Source organism: Crassostrea angulata, chromosome 8 (genome assembly GCF_025612915.1).
Source record: "Crassostrea angulata isolate pt1a10 chromosome 8, ASM2561291v2, whole genome shotgun sequence".
Classification (NCBI taxonomy): Eukaryota; Metazoa; Mollusca; class Bivalvia; order Ostreida; family Ostreidae; genus Magallana; species Magallana angulata.
The window spans coordinates 19,755,767-19,772,247 of record NC_069118.1 but is presented as its reverse complement, the minus strand read 5'-3'; the positions used below and the strand labels follow the sequence as shown (position 1 = coordinate 19,772,247).

Genomic DNA, 16,481 nt, shown 5'->3' with positions numbered 1-16,481 from the left:
CTGAAAATTCACTGCTCAACCCAAAGTTCAACCCCAAATTGTACATAAAGTGCTGCTCATGTGTATTACTAGTATTTTTTAAATGTATTACCGGAGCTTGCATGTGGCCTTCATTTTTAATTAAACTGGTACACAACAGTGTTATTTAGGGGCAAACACTTGGTGCGGGTATTACTGTCTAATGACAGCATCTAGTTTGGAGGTTTTTAAAGGTAAAACCCCTGTTTACGAGATATCTATACTTACCTGTATCAATTTTTTGCGTTTTCCCCGAGCTGCCTACGATCATGCCTGAACTTTTGAGACCACCCCTGTGGTATCATCTAGTGTTTACCCATAATGCACAAGCATACTTCCGTTTCAGTTTTGTGAGGGCCTACACAACTAGGACCCAATGAACAGGGGTAGGTGATGCAGGTAAGTATAGATATCTCGTAAACAGGGGTTTTACCTTTAAAAACCTCCAGTTTACATCAATATCTATACTTACCTGCATCAACTTTTTGCAGAATTTGTAGCAGAAATATTGGGCGGGAGATTACAATCACTATCATATAATAGTAAAATAAAGAATACACTCACCCAAAAAGACACTCTATATTTGTTCTTTTTCTTTTGCCCATCTTGATGTATCAAGGACTGATGACTTGGCAAAGCGAGCTTCTCCTTGAGGAACATCTCTCATATAGAATGAAGTAAAGGTGTTTTCTGTTGCCAAATGAGCTGTCTGTAGAATTTCTTCTAGAGTTGCACCATTGAAAAGGGCCCATGAAGTTGCCAATCGTCTTGTATCATGTGCACGCACATGAGATATAAAGTCGCACTGTCATGTTCATACACAAACTTTACTAGTGACACAATCCATCTTGAAATTGAATTCTTGGATGCTGGTGTTTGTGAGTCCGATTTGTAAGTCAAGAATAAACATTTTTCATCACCACGAGAAGACTCTGTCCTTTTTAGGTACATTTTAAGTGCTCTACAAGGACACAAAAGCAAGTCCCTACTGTCTGTTGCAAACTTATTAAACTCTGCTATTAATATTGGTTTCCATGGCTTTCCTAATCTCTGAGTTTTTGCTAAAAACTGTATATTTGGTAATAAACGTATTCCATTCTGCTCAAGACGTAAATGTGACTCTCCAATTGAAAGAGCTCGAATTTCGCTTACTCTTGATGCTGTTGCCAGAGCTACAAGGAACACTGTCTTCCATGTAAGGTACTTCATATCGCATGAATTCATGGGTTCAAATGGGGAGTCACACAACTTCCAAAGGACAGTCGGCAAATCCCAATTTGAAGTAATGGTCGTACATTAGGTTCAGAATTGTATATTCCTTTTATTAACTTTGACAGATCAGTGTTGTTACTGACAGAACTATTGCTCCAACCCTTATGCATAGATGCTATCGCTGACCTATAACCCATTAACGTATTCGGCTTACAATTACGTTCTTCATGCAAATAGATGAAGAAGTCTGCTAAATCAGCTACAGTGGCCTCAACTGAATCCTTTTGGTTCTTGGCACACCATTCCTTGTAGATTCGTATTCTAGCATCATACATTTTTTCTTGTTGACTGTCTTCGGGAGTTGAAGATAAATGACTTAGCTTTCTTAGAAAATCTATTCTCTGTTCTTTGTTGTTTGAAATTTTCCAAACCGCCAGATGCAGACTTTCTGGACTTGGATTTATGAACTACCCTCTTCTTTGAGTCAACATGTCTCTTATAATCGGAAGTTCCCTTGGAATGTCGACCAATAGATGTAGTAGGTCTGGAAACCATGACTGTCTTGGTGAAAACGGAGCGATGAGGAGAAGAACACACGACTCCTGTTCCACTTTCCTGAGTACTTTCGAAATTAATATGGGAGGAGGAAATGCATATGCAAACATTCCTGTCCAATCTACAGCTAGCGCATCGCATTCCCATGCCAAGGGGTCTGGACACGGAGAACAAAACACTGTTAGTTTCCGGTTTTCCCTTGTTGCGAATAAATCTATGTTTGGAGTAGGAAAAACTCGAAAAATCTGCTAAACTATTTCTTGGTTGAGACTCCATTCTGTCATCTTTGGAACTTGTCGCCCTCTGGACAACTGATCGCTATTACATTCCTTTTCCCTGGAATATGAGCTGCTTTGAGCTGTATCCCGAGAAGGTGACACCAATGCAGAATCCTCCATGTCATCACGCATAGGGCTGCAGACTTTGTCCCCCCTTGACGATTGATGTAAGACACTACTGTTGAATTGTCTGTCCTCAGCAAGACTTGCCTGTGTTTGACATTGTCCCTGAAGTGATGAAGTGCATTCTCCACTGCACTGAGTTCAAACAGATTTATATGTGATGACTGTTCTATCACTGTCCATTTCCCTGACGCATTGCGATCCTCTAGGTGGGCTCCCCACCCGTAAGTTGATGCATCCGTCAACAAGGTTAGGTCTGCTCTGAAGCTCAGAATAGACGTCCCTGCCAGAACATTCCCTCTCTCTATCCACCAGAGAAGATGTGGGATGAGGAAACTGTCGATTTGAATCATATGATCCAGTTCGTCCACATGTGGACGCCACTGAGACAGAAGGCAGAACTGAATGGGACGCATCTTGAGTCTGGCAAGAGGTACCAAATCTATACAGGCTGCCATTAAACCAAGGACTCTGAGGAACGTACGTGCTGGGATAAAAGATTCCATAACCATGGTAGAAATTGCCCCACGCAGACTGAGAAAACGGTCCAAACTGGGGTAGACCATACCCTGTTGGAGGTTGAATAGTGCTCCAAGATACTAGTAAGTTATCTGTTGCGTTGGTTGCAGAATTGACTTGGATTGATTTATTACCAGGCCCAAGTCCATCAGCAGAAACAAAGTTCTCCTTAGTTGATGAACTAATGTCATTCGATCTGCAATTTTGAGAAACCAATCGTCCAGGTACATATAAATGGAAATCTGTTGACTTCTTAGATGTGCACCTATTGCCCCCATTAATTTCGTAAACACTCTTGGGGCTGTTGCTGGACCGAAGGTCATTGACCTGAATTGATAATAGATATTCTCTATGCAAAACCTGAGGTATTTCCTGTCTTCTGGATAAATTGGAACATGTAGATATGCATCCTTTAGATCTATTGATGCCACCCAATCTCCTACATTCAGAGCCTGCATTATTGACCTTAGAGATTCCATCTTGAAATGTTGATTTTGGAGAAATATATTTAACGGTTTCAAATTGAGAATCAGACGGTAACCTCCTTCTCGTTTTGGAACAACAAAAAAGGTGCTGTAAAACCCCTGACCTTCCTGGGTCTAGGGAACAATCTCTATGGCATGTTTTCCTAATAAACTTTCTATTTCTTCTAAAATACATTGTCTTTGGACGACATCTTGTACATTTGTTATTCTTACTCCTGCATTTGGAAGATGTTTTATGAACACAAGTTTGAGTCCTTCCTGGACTATTTTTAAAATCCAATCGTCCGATGTAATTTTCATCCACTCCCTGTGGTACGAAATGATCCGACAGCCTACTTTTGCTGATTTCTGCAACTCGAGTCGAGTCTTTAATTGATCCGTCAAAATTACTTTGGGGGGCGAAACCCCAAACGATCTTGTGCAGAGCCACGAGTTTGACTTCTGAACGAACCTTTCGAATTGAAATTTCGTCCTCTTCCTATAGTAGTCTTTTGATTCTTTTCTGCAGCAAACTTCCCCTTCTTTGCAAAGGATGACTGCTGTTCTTTCGGTTCCGAGGTGTCCATTGAATCATCTCTCTTTCTTTTCCCTGCAGAACTGAGGGCTGAACCATCTCTCTGCTTTGAACCCCTCAGGTGCTGTGTTTCTTTAGCATCGCACATACTTTCTGCACTTGCGTGAAGAATATCAAAATACTTCCCACAAAAGAGCTTAGGATTCAGAGTTGTCTGTACTAGTAGTTTGTTTTCAGTTGCTTTGTTTTTAAAAGCCAAATCCTCAATGTGAATGGCTCTGCGGGCTGCAACTGCACCCACTAATATGCGGGAAGTAACATCAGCCATTGACTTGAACACCTGCATGAGTGCTTGTAGGGCCTCTGTTTTGTCCTCATCAGATACAACGTTATCAACGTAGGACGTAATTAGAGAGGCGTATGTCAACTCTCTAAGAAGAAGTCGAGATCCTTTATCTATCTTCCATAACTCATTGTTGCGTGAATGCAACATAGGGTTGCGAAAACGGTAAGAATTTTTGTTTCCTTTTCTCCCTGTTGTAAAACTGCTGTCCTCAATGTTGTCATCAAGGCGCGGCGTTGTGCAATACTTGTCAAAGTCGGAGGAAGTGACTCTGTATTTTTCATCATCTGATGTTTTATAAGTCCGAATTGCACCTTTTCGCTGGAATTCTTCATCAACATCTGTTAATGTGTTCAAAATGTACCCATCTATAGGCAAATACTGTTGTTGGGTAGATGATTTTGTCCAAATCAAACGATCTGACATGTATGATTTGAAGTCTCGGCTCTGAGTTTCAGAGGCATCAACTGAGTTGATGTTCAGTTCTGTAGACACTTTTTTAACAAAAATTTTCCAGTATACCATGCATGAACCATTAGAGTCTGTGTCATGTGTATGTACTGAACCCAAGACAGAGTTATCAAACTCTGAACGATTGTCCTCGTGAACATCAATAACATCATCAAGTGAATTGCTTAAGACTTGACCAGTTTCACCTCTGTGGCTTACCAGATCATCGTCATCCGACTCTCTGGAGCGTTGATCATCTGACGGTCGAAATCTATCGAACCTGTTACACGCCCTGTCTGAACGAACGTCAGACGTAATATCAATAGTTGGTTGTTTATTCGAATCCTGGACCAACTCTTTAATTCTGACGTCAATCAACCTTTTCATGCAATTCTCTTGATATTGCTGCCATTGGGCTTCGAAATTTCCCAACATGAAAGGCGGAAAAATACCTACTTGAGGTGGGACTGAACCCTGTGTCAAGTTGCCGCCATTTTGACTCGTTTCTGTCGGAGCAAGATTATCAGAACGATTGCCACTATTCCCCACAGAGGGAACTTCTGGATTTTTCAATGTAGCTGACTTTCTCCCCGCTTCAGTTTTCTTTCGCTCGATCATCTTTCTGATCAACGTCCGTTTTTCCTCTGACCACTTACTGCAAACTTCGCATGGAAACGCTTCGTTGCAAACTCTGTGTCTATAGCACTCTGAGTGGTCATCCAAAACGGTCATTTCTCTATTACATTTTAGGCAAATTTTAAATGAATCAGACATTTTAAGACCGCAGGCTTAAGAAATTTTAATCGAAGAAAAGCACGCGGCTTTTCTTCTCGAATGCCCGAACAAAACTGAAACGGAAGTATGCTTGTGCATTATGGGTAAACACTAGATGATACCACAGGGGTGGTCTCAAAAGTTCAGGCATGATCGGGGAAAATGCAAAAAGTTGATGCAGGTAAGAATAGATATTGATGTAAACTAATATTTGCTGTAGAAATTTGACCCTTTATGGTCGCCACAACCTACCCCGGGCATCATGATTTGAAAAAAAATTGATTTTACATTACCTGAGTTACGGATTGTTTGGCCAATCGGTATTTGAGTAGTAAATATTTTCTATACATGTTGTACATACAACGTTTTCGATATAAAATTCCCCCCCGCCATTGTGGGCCCACCTATACCTATAGACCAAGGTTTGAACTAACTTGAAATTATTAATTCCTGAGGATGGTTCCACACATGTTACAAATTTTGTGGCCAGATTTTTTTTTGAGAAATTAATTTTTGAAACAATTTTCTCTATAATTTCAATATAAAAATTCGACACACATTGTGGCTGCTGGACCATGATTTGAATAAACATTAATCTGCACCACCTGAGGTTGTTTTTACCAAGTTACAGCTTTATTGGCCGATTGGATTCTAAGAAAAAGATTTCTATAGACATTGTATATTCCTATGTAAAAGGTTGACCCCCATCATTGTGGCCCCTATCCCCGGGGATAACGATTTGTTCAAAATTAAATCCACTCAAAATCTACAGCGAGGATGCCTCCAAACAACTTTCAGCCCTTTTGGCCAACACGTTTTTGAGAAGATTAATGAAAAATACTAACAAATATTCAAAAATTCTAAACTATTTCCCTTTTATTTCATTTTTTTCATTTGCACAAACCTAAAATTTGTCACCCAAAGATGTTTTGCGCTAAGTTTGATTAAAACTGGTCCAGTGATTCTAGAAGAAAAAGTAAAAATGTAAAAGGTTTACAATTACAACGACAGACAACGGACAAATTTTGATCAGAAAAGCTCACTTGAACGCTTCATCATAGGTATGAAGATCATTTTAAAATGTTTTTCTTATTAAGCCTTTTATAAACCAAGCCAAAATTGAATAAAAAAAAACTTAAAGTATTTTAGGTATAACTAGGTAATATTGAACAATTTTGAATAAACCAAAATTTCAAAAGTGTAACAAGGGACTCTGGAACAATTTTGAATAATTTAAAGCCTATGTTTTTAAAAAAAAGATAAGTGAGCTGGCGTTTCAGCCATTCTTATACGCATAAGGTTTTTGGCCTGATTACACAGCCAATGCTCTTTGCTTTAGTTTGTGATTCGGCGTAATTTTCCCCGCGTGAACGTCATTTCTTTGCTTGGATTTTTAGGTCTATATAATAGACGCAAGCAAAATTACCAAGTTAAAATTATCTTTGTCGTTTCTCTTAAATCTCTGGGGTTTTTTAACGGGCTTTTTTGTCAAAATGGAAAAATAAAAAATAAAGATATTATATCAGTGTGGTATTGAAATGTAATAATTGCTTCTGGTCATTTCGACATCCTGGGGATTTTTCTTTGGAAGGGGGGGGGGGGGTTCTGGGCTTGCCAGAATTATCTACTTAGGTTGTATAACTGAAAAGAAACTAATCAAAGGGACGAGGTCACGATTTTGGTCAAATTCTTTTTTCTGTTTTCAATTTTTACAATGCTTTAGAAAGTTCTTGAAGATTTCTTAACCTTTGATGAGAAGAAGAATACTTTTATTTCATACGTTAGAGAGAGAGAGAGAGAGAGAGAGAGAGAGAGAGAGAGAGAGAGAGAGCAGCAACACTTTTCAGAATCTACTAAATAAAATTTTTAATTTAATTCTCATTTAAATTTTCAATTCAAATAAGCGTGTGCCCTTGTTATATTGAAATTGGTTTGTGACCTCAATTCAGGAGAATCACCAACACATATGACGTGACTGTCCATTCAGGGGACCACACCAAGTGTCATTCTAAGTGGCATTTACTATGCTGTTTCATTTGATATCAAATTTATATCATGATAAAATAACTTTACGTAAATATTTTTTTAAAATAGATGGATCGTTTTATGGACGTTTAAATTCGTTGATATTTTCATAGTCAGTCTTTACAGTGCTGCAAAAATTCTCAGCTTGGTTGTGGATATTGTCAACAGATGTCAACAGGTAGAAATTGTCTACCATCATTTATTTGACCGGTAACTCCAAATTTAGAGGAACATGAATAATTTTTTTTTAAACATCACGAATACAGCACAATTATTTAGCTGTAAAAGAATGGTGTTACCCTTTGATTCTGGTCATTTTCAACATTAATATTGAATCCAAATGTGTTGAATCAAGATCGGCGTGTATACGTACTAGAAAAGTTAGCAGCATCGTGGTTTTGTTTTGTGTACACCAGGTTTGAATTGAACAACGTAAAAACGGTTAATAATGAATAAATATTAAAAGAATAAAAGCTGTCATTTATTCATTAAACTGTACTAGTTTTAAACTTGTTTTTAGCTTGACATGTTTACATAAACGTCATCAATTTTGTTCAGTTGATTACTTGAACAACAAAGAGACATGAACCAGCTTTTAGATCAAGGCGAATTACTGTGTATATTTATACCCGAATACAAGTAGATTATGTGGCGTCAAAATAATTGATGATTTCATTTTGATGTTCAATACAAAAGAGTTCTACATCATGTCAGCCTACAGTACGGATTTCAATGTCTGTATTTCAACCGTGCATTAAGTCTTAGTTATATATTAATCTTCAATCATTTAAACCAGTAAATTAGTTTAAATATAAAAACTCTACTAAACAAAATTGTTCAATTAAAGCATGCATCAATTAGGCCATCTTATTAGAAATGAATTTAAATTTCGCTGCTGATCATAAATTCATAAATGGAACTTGAAGACTTAAGAAGAAATTTCAGTCTTTTCCTTTATCTAATGTATATACATGTTTATCACTTCAAATTAAATTACGTCATTAATTTTAATAATTTTAGGAACGTACATATATCAAAAAATGCATGTCAGCTTGAAAGCAAAAAGAAAATCATTCAAATCTTAAATTGTTTTTGTAATATTAAAATTCAAAATCTATTGAAAGATTTTTATGTTATTTTCAACCTTAGGAAAAAGGAAAGGATATCCAAGCGCATAGAATAATATTGTTTTGGAAATTGTGTGAGGGCAGCTGCATCAAAAAAGATCTTGACAAGCAATAAAAATTGTGATTTCTCAAAATCATGTATAGAAAATCCTTAATGTTATTTCAAAGCAATTACAATTCCTCTTTTTACAAAAAAGGGGGATACACACAAGGATGTATACACACGATGTGCTCTTAAGTATTATCATGATCCCATAAAGGACTGGTTCACTAATCGGCGCGCTTAACCTATGACTGAGACATATAATAATGCAAAACCCTGCTTTACCATTAACACAACGGCTATGACATATGATATATTGAATGAACTCATCTATTGGCTTTGATCCCTGGGGAAGGGGTCAACTGAATTTTTTGATGTTTGTTTTGTAACAACTACATACATTATACTTTAGATCGAATGTTTTGGAAGACATTTGTAGAATTAACACACACAATTAACTAGTTATTGTTTAATGTACATTTAGTAAGACATGCGAGTTATGTATCCTTTTCAAGATGAATGAAGTCGCCCTACTGATCAAAACTCAGGTCACATCCCGCTTCGGCGATTTAGCTCCTCCAGTAAATATTCCAGCTACATCTACGTGAATATATATTAATTATATAGATCTGGACGTTAGAGAGAAGAAATAGCTAATAGTTATGTAACCTGAGAATTTGAATCTGATTTTTTCGTGCGGTCCATTATTTTATTGGATTCTTAAGTTTCGGTCGGTTAGATTGATTGATTGGTTAGAACTATATTGTGTATATTTCAGTTTTGTCTATTTCTATAGAACTATGAATCACAATTTGTTTTCTTAGGAAATAGAGGAGAAAATACTCGATAGCTGTAAAGATAACAAAATAATTTTCATATGTAATACAATAATATTTAATTAAGTGAATAACTTACTTTTATGTTTTAGCATTGTTTTCAACCTAAAAATGTATATCACTGTATATTTAATGGTAAAGAAAAGAATCATATAAACTTAGAAAAAATGATAAGCAACAGATGTGTTGATTACAATGTTACATGTTATATAAATTATATAACAATAAATCTAACTACAAATGTAAGCTATCTGAAAAGTTATAGAAAACGTCACTTCTGTTTGCAAATTTTTCTAATGAAATACTGGATGCAGATTACCAGATGTCTTGACAACAATGTTAGAGCTGGCACAGTGCGCTGTATCTTAGATAAATGGAGTGTTCCCTGCAAACAAACCATAAAATATATAAGCTGTTGAAACAAAAAAAAATTAGTATAAAAACAAAAAAATTCAAAACAAAAATCTTCGTAATGGATTACCGTGTCACAACTGTTAAGCGTAATGGACGTAATACAAGTTTTCTTTTGCCTGTACATTTATTTAATTTTTCTCTTAACAAGTCTGTATTCCACATTGCTTTCATTCCATCGGACGTGAATGGAAGTTTGATTGTGTAAACCAGTTTTTCTAAAATTATAAAATGATTAAAACACTTTTACTAAACATGGTGAAAAAAATTACTTGAATTTGTAATATATCTTTCTGAAATAGGGTTAAATGAAGAAATAAGTACTCACCATTCAATAAACTTCGTCGTCGTCGGTTATCTTTCCAAACACATGTAAATCCACCAGCATTATCATAGCATACCGATCTTGCTGGGCATAAATTGAATGCACATTCATCCATGTCGCGTTCACAATTTTTCCCATCGTAGCCTGCATGGCAATGACAAATATATCCTTCCTGTTCTGAAGCACATGATCCGTTATTTTGGCATGGTTCAGCTGCACAGTAATCAGTCATACTACAAGATCTTCCCATAAACCCGTGATCGCAAAAACATACATATCCCGTATTGTTATTAATACATACACCTTTATTGTTACATGGATTAGTGTGGCAATAGTTATACAACTCACAATATCTTCCTAACCATTGAGGTGGGCAATTACAGGAATAGGATGTGTTCGAATTGACACAGATACCATTGTTTGAACACTGTGAACTTTTACAGTAATCTTGTGTTTCACATTTAGATCCTGTCCATCCTTGTACACAATCACATTTAAAATTAGTTTCAGTATTTTGACAGATCCCTCCATTTTTGCATGGGTTTGAAATACAATAGTCATATTTATCACAGGTTGTACCATACCATTTATCAGAACAAAGACATTGGAAGGATGTTTTCGCATTTGAGCACGTACCATTATTGAAACAGGTATTAAATAAACAGTAATCTCGCTTTTCACAGTTTGTTCCTGTCCATCCAATAGAACAATTGCAAAAGTACCTAAAGCCAGACTTAATGCACTGCCCATTGTTTCGACACGGTGAGCTTATACAAGGGTGATATTCACAAGCGTATGCAGTGTGTTTGTTAATGCAATTTTCTAAAGGACCACATGGATTATTTAAGCAAAAGTTTTTTTGCTTGCATGTCGAACCAGTCCAGCTCTTTGAACAATTACACTTTGGTCCATCTACCGTATCAATGCACTGACCTTCATTTGCACAAACAAAGGTGGTACAGTCTTGACAAAGAAAGCCATTTTCTTTGTTAACGCATGACGTATTTTGGGGACATGGGTTCCTGGTGCATTCATTGACGTCTAGTTCGCAATGAAATCCAGTCGTTTGCTCGGAGCATTTGCAGAAGTATGACCCATGCGTATTTATACAACTGCCACCATTTTTACATGGATACAATAAACACCCATCTATATCAATGTCGCAGTGTCGACCTTTAAATTTTTTGTCACAATTACAGTAATATGTTTCCTCTAGGTCAATGCAAGTAGCATTATTTTTGCATGGATCATAAAGACATGATTTGATATGACTTTCACAGTGTCGTCCAGTCCACGAACTTTCACATTGACACGAAAAGTTACCTTCACTATTCACACACGTTCCGTACAATCCACATGGGGAGTATTTGCATTCATCAACATCTTTCTGACAATAATCTCCTTCCCAGTGTTCAGAACATAAACAACTATAACCGTTTATCTTATCAACACATGAACCGTTATTCTTGCAAGGGTTTGACAGACATTCGTTAATATTTACCTCGCATTGTAACCCTTCCCATCCGTGTTCGCACAAACATGTATAATTTCCTATATCATTAACACAAAATCCATGTCCCTTACACGTGTCTTTTATCAAACATTCGTCTACATCTTTTTCGCATCGTGGCCCTGTCCACTCTTTTATACATTTACATTCAGCTGTAACTGACCCATTAATGATTCCATTGTCAAGATTGTTAAATAAAGCTAAATTCACTAAACTATTTGCATGACTCACCAGCAATGGAAAACATGTACCTCCATTTTCACAAATCTTCGTTTGACAGGGATCTGGAATATCACAGTTATGACCAATCCATCCATCTGTACATTCACAGTGGTACGACGAAGTGGACAAGTCCGCTGAACAGTTTCCGTGGTTACTACAAGAGATATTATCACATGCATTCACTTGACAATTTTCCCCTAACCACTGCGTATCACAAATGCAATGATATGAACCAAGTCTGTTTTTACAAGCTCCATGTTTTCCACAAGGTGAACTGTAACAAAAATCTGGAATACTGCAAAATGAACCAGTCCAACCAGATATACAAGAGCAGCTTACATTAGACTGAACCATGGAACAATTGCCGTGCGAATTACAAGGATTATCCAAAACACAAACGTTCCTTTCATTACACTTCTGACCGGTCCACATGTGCATGCAGTTGCACTCGTAACCATTTAAATGTGATATACATGTTCCATCATTTTTGCATGGATTTTCGAGACAAAAATCAATCTCTTCGCATTGATGTCCAATGTAACCGTCGTCACAAAAGCAGGTAAAGTTAAGAGGATTATTTTGACATAAACCGTGATGTCCGCATGGTGAACTAGAACAAAAATCAACCGATGAGCAGTTGTCACCAGCCCAACCGACATCACACATGCATATAAACCCGCTTTCTGTATTACTGCATTTTCCGTGCCCCCCACATGGACTTTGAGAACAATAATTAATCTTAGTACAGTAGATACCATATAACCCAGTAGGGCAATCGCATGAGTATCCATTTAAGGTTTCTATGCATAAACGAGGAAATGCACAAGTGATGTTTTTGCAAAAATTAGTTACATTGCACAATTTTCCGAAATGGTCCTTTTCACACAGGCAAAAATAATCGTATTTTCCCGAAAAGCATGTTCCATGGTTGGAACAGGTAATGTTATGGCAGTAATCATAGTGTTGACATTCTGAACCTAACCATCCTCTCTCACATTCACACAAATAACCCTTTGAATTGCTTTCTGGATAACATTTTCCATGATTATTGCAAGAGGATAAGTTACATTGTTGTTTAATTAGTGACGTAGTGGTAAATGTAAAAATTGATGATGTCGGAAAATAACCCTTTGATTGACAAACGTTTCCTAAGAAACCAGGTAAACAAATACATGAATAGTTAGAGATTCCGTTTATACACGTTGCGCCATTCTGACAATTATTATTAGAACAAAAAGTTTGTTCACAGTTTGTTCCGATATATCCTAGATTACATGTACAATTGTATGAATCGCGGTTGCTGAGACATACGCCTTGATTAGAACAGTTATTGTTCAAGCAATAATCTATTATTTCGCAGTTTTGACCGGTATAACCACCAATACAGACACATTTATAACTGTTAACTTTGTTATGGCACTGACCATGATTTGAGCAATGTTGATTATAACAGTGATCTACTGCATTACAAGTAGGACCCATATATCCGCCCTTACATATACAATTAAAACCTTTCTGAGTATTTGTACAGTTTCCATATGTGCATGGGTTACTGTGGCAATAATTTCTATGTTCACAGTTAGTTCCATTGTATTCTGTTGAACATTGACAAGTATAGCCATTTTTATCGTTTCTGCAGTTTCCATGACCGCTGCAATTGTGACCATTGCAAAAATTATGTGTTTCACAATGATTTCCAGTAAATCTAGGATCACATTTACATGAATAGCCTGAATTGCCATTCACACATGTGGCATTATTTTGACATCGATTTGTATCACAGAAAGTGTGCTCACAGTCGTATCCTGTGTAACCAGTGTTGCAGATGCATAAGTAGGAGTGTTGTCCATTATGACATGTACCATGGTGAGAACATGTTGTTTTGAAACAGTAATCATGTTCACAGTCTTTGCCAGTATATCCAGAGTTACAATTGCATTTGTAAGAGTTGTTTTCATTCTGACATGTTCCATGATGAGAACAGTTCTCATTATAGCAATGATTGACTGTCTCACAGTTTTTGCCCATAAAGGTATCACTGCAATTGCACGTATAGCCCCGAATTCCGTTTATACAGTTTCCATGGTTGTTACAGTGCTTGCCAGAACAATAATCAACAGTTTCGCAATTTTTACCAATATAACCACCATTACAATCACATTTATAACTATTACCTTCGTTATGGCACCGACCACGACTTGAGCAATGTTGGTTATAGCAGTGATCTACCGCATTGCAGGTAAGACCCGTGTATCCCCCCTGACATGAACAATTGAAACTATTATGACTATTTGTACACTTCCCATGTGTGCACGGGTTACTGTGACAGTAATTTCTTTGTTCACAGTTATGTCCATTGTATTCGGGTAAACATTGACAAGTATAGCCATTTCTGTCATTTCTACAGTTTCCATGACCGTTGCAATCGTGACCATTGCAAAAATTACGTGTTTCACAATGATTTCCAGTAAATCTAGGATCACATTTACATGTATAGCCTGAATGACCATTTACACACGTAGCATTATTTTGACATTGGTTTGTATCACAGTAAGTGTGTTCACAATCGTGTCCTGTGTAACCAGTGTTGCATTGGCATGAGTAGGAATGTTGTTCACTATGACATGTTCCACGATTAGAACATGTTCTGTTAAAACAGTAATCATGTTCACAGTCTTTGCCAATATATCCAGGTTGACAATTACATTTATAGGCGTTGTTTTCGATATGACATGTTCCACGATGAGAGCAGTCCTTTCTATAGCAATAATTAGTTGTCTCACAGTCTCTGCCGATAAACATTGAACTGCAATGACACGTGTAACTATTCACCCCACTTGTGCAGTTTCCATTTTTACTACAATCTTTTCCAAAACAAAAATCATTAAGTTGACAGTCTCTACCTTTGAATCCACCATTACAATTGCATATATACCCAGTGTTATTTAGCTTGCATGTTCCGTGGTTGCTACAAGTTTTCCCTGCACAGTAGTCGAAATCTTTGCAGGTTGGACCCATAAAATTATTAACGCATTTACATGAAAAATTTGAAGCAGTGTTTGTACATATTCCAGAATTTTTACAAGGATCACTGGCACAAAAGTCAACTAATTCACAAAGTTGCCCAATAAAACCCTTGGGACAATGACATGTGTAATTTGATTCACCATTTACACATGTTGAACTATGGTCACATTGATTGTTTAAACAAAAATCTGTAATAGAACAGTCTGTTCCAGAGTAGCCGTGATTGCAATTACACACAGGTTTTCCTTTACTAATGGTACATCTGCCATGATTGCTACACGAAATCCCGTCACAGGAAGTACCAGTCAATGATTCACAGGTTTTCCCCGATGTACCATTTCGACAAAGACAATCATAACTACCGATTTTGTTGACACACTCTCCTCCATTACAAGGCTCCAACAGACACTCATCTTCATCTAATTGACATTTCAGACCGTACACAGAAGGTGGGCAGTTACAATGAAAACTACCAGGAGTGTTTGTACATGTTCCGTGACTACAGAACGTTTTACGAACGCATTCATCAACATCTTGGTCACAGTTTCTACTTGTCAATCCTGTGAAATACAACCAACTATAATTTTAGATTAACCTATATAGTAACGACAAATGCAACAATACCATTATTATAAGAAAAGTACATACCCATTTTACAGTAGGTGTGTCCATTAACAACACATTTGTTTGGATTACCGGGACAGTAAGCTGAGCAGTCTGATCCATAGTAACCTTCAGAACAGTAAGCCTTGTATGTGATCTGAATGCTGGAATACAGGATAGGACGTACTTGTATATTTGTATTAAAATAACAAATTACGATGAAACCTAACCAGATGTACATGTTAGTAGGGTACATATATTAGTGGATCTTTATTGCTAAAGTAACGGGATAATTATTTAAAGTATATTTAGATTCTTATTGTTGATTTACCAGTAATAGAAGACTTCAGACATTGCCCACCTTGGCTTTTTCAAAATAATGATTAGCTGGGTTATTTGTCATATTAGCAAGCATTAAGAAGTTAAACAATGTTGTTTGGTTTTGTGTGTTTTTGTGTGTTTTGCTTACTTTACTAAGAAGAATTTTTAATATACAAAACATAAACTATTTTGATTTATACCCTATGCAACATTTCACTTTTTCCATCTAAAGATAAAAGCTGGAATGATATATACTAATATAAGTTGGAAGGAAGCATGGGACCTCTAACTAGTTTTTAAAAACTTTTGTCCAAATGCATAACAGCGAAATTACCAGTATATTTGAGAAATAAAGTAACTGATTTTGGTAGGATAACCCTTTGTCAAGAAGAGATGATACACAAGATGATACAAAAGAAATCTGCGATTTCTATATACTAAGTAGCAGAAAAAAGTAATTTATTTAATGCATGAATACATAATTTAAAATTATGATGAAGCTGACATAAATCAAACACTGGAGTGAAATAACGCTAAGATTTTTGTGATCAAAGTTGAATATATTAAACATAAAACATGATACTAGTAGTTGTTCATGGGCTACCTTGATGAATCCAGGAAATTCAAATGTTATTACGGTAGTCATTCCCGAAAATTAAATTCATATAGAAGTCTGTATGACTATTTGGTATATATACATTAAATGTAAATAGAAATGCACCCAAATGAGTTTTTGTCTCTAATATAGTTGGCTGCTAGC

At 36.5% G+C, this 16,481-nt stretch overlaps 1 protein-coding gene and 1 pseudogene across 1 annotated transcript; both read right to left on the bottom strand.

The window, feature by feature from the left end:
• Nucleotides 1-3,576: 3,576 nt before the first annotated feature.
• LOC128160759 (uncharacterized) lies at nucleotides 3,577-5,229 on the bottom strand. Its single transcript, XM_052824098.1, has one exon. The coding sequence runs from the start codon at nucleotides 5,227-5,229 to the stop codon at nucleotides 3,577-3,579; it is 1,653 nt and encodes a 550-aa protein (XP_052680058.1).
• Nucleotides 5,230-9,393: 4,164 nt separating this feature from the next.
• Nucleotides 9,394-14,076, bottom strand: LOC128159720 (neurogenic locus Notch protein-like; annotated as a pseudogene).
• Between the last annotated feature and the right edge of the window lie 2,405 nt (nucleotides 14,077-16,481).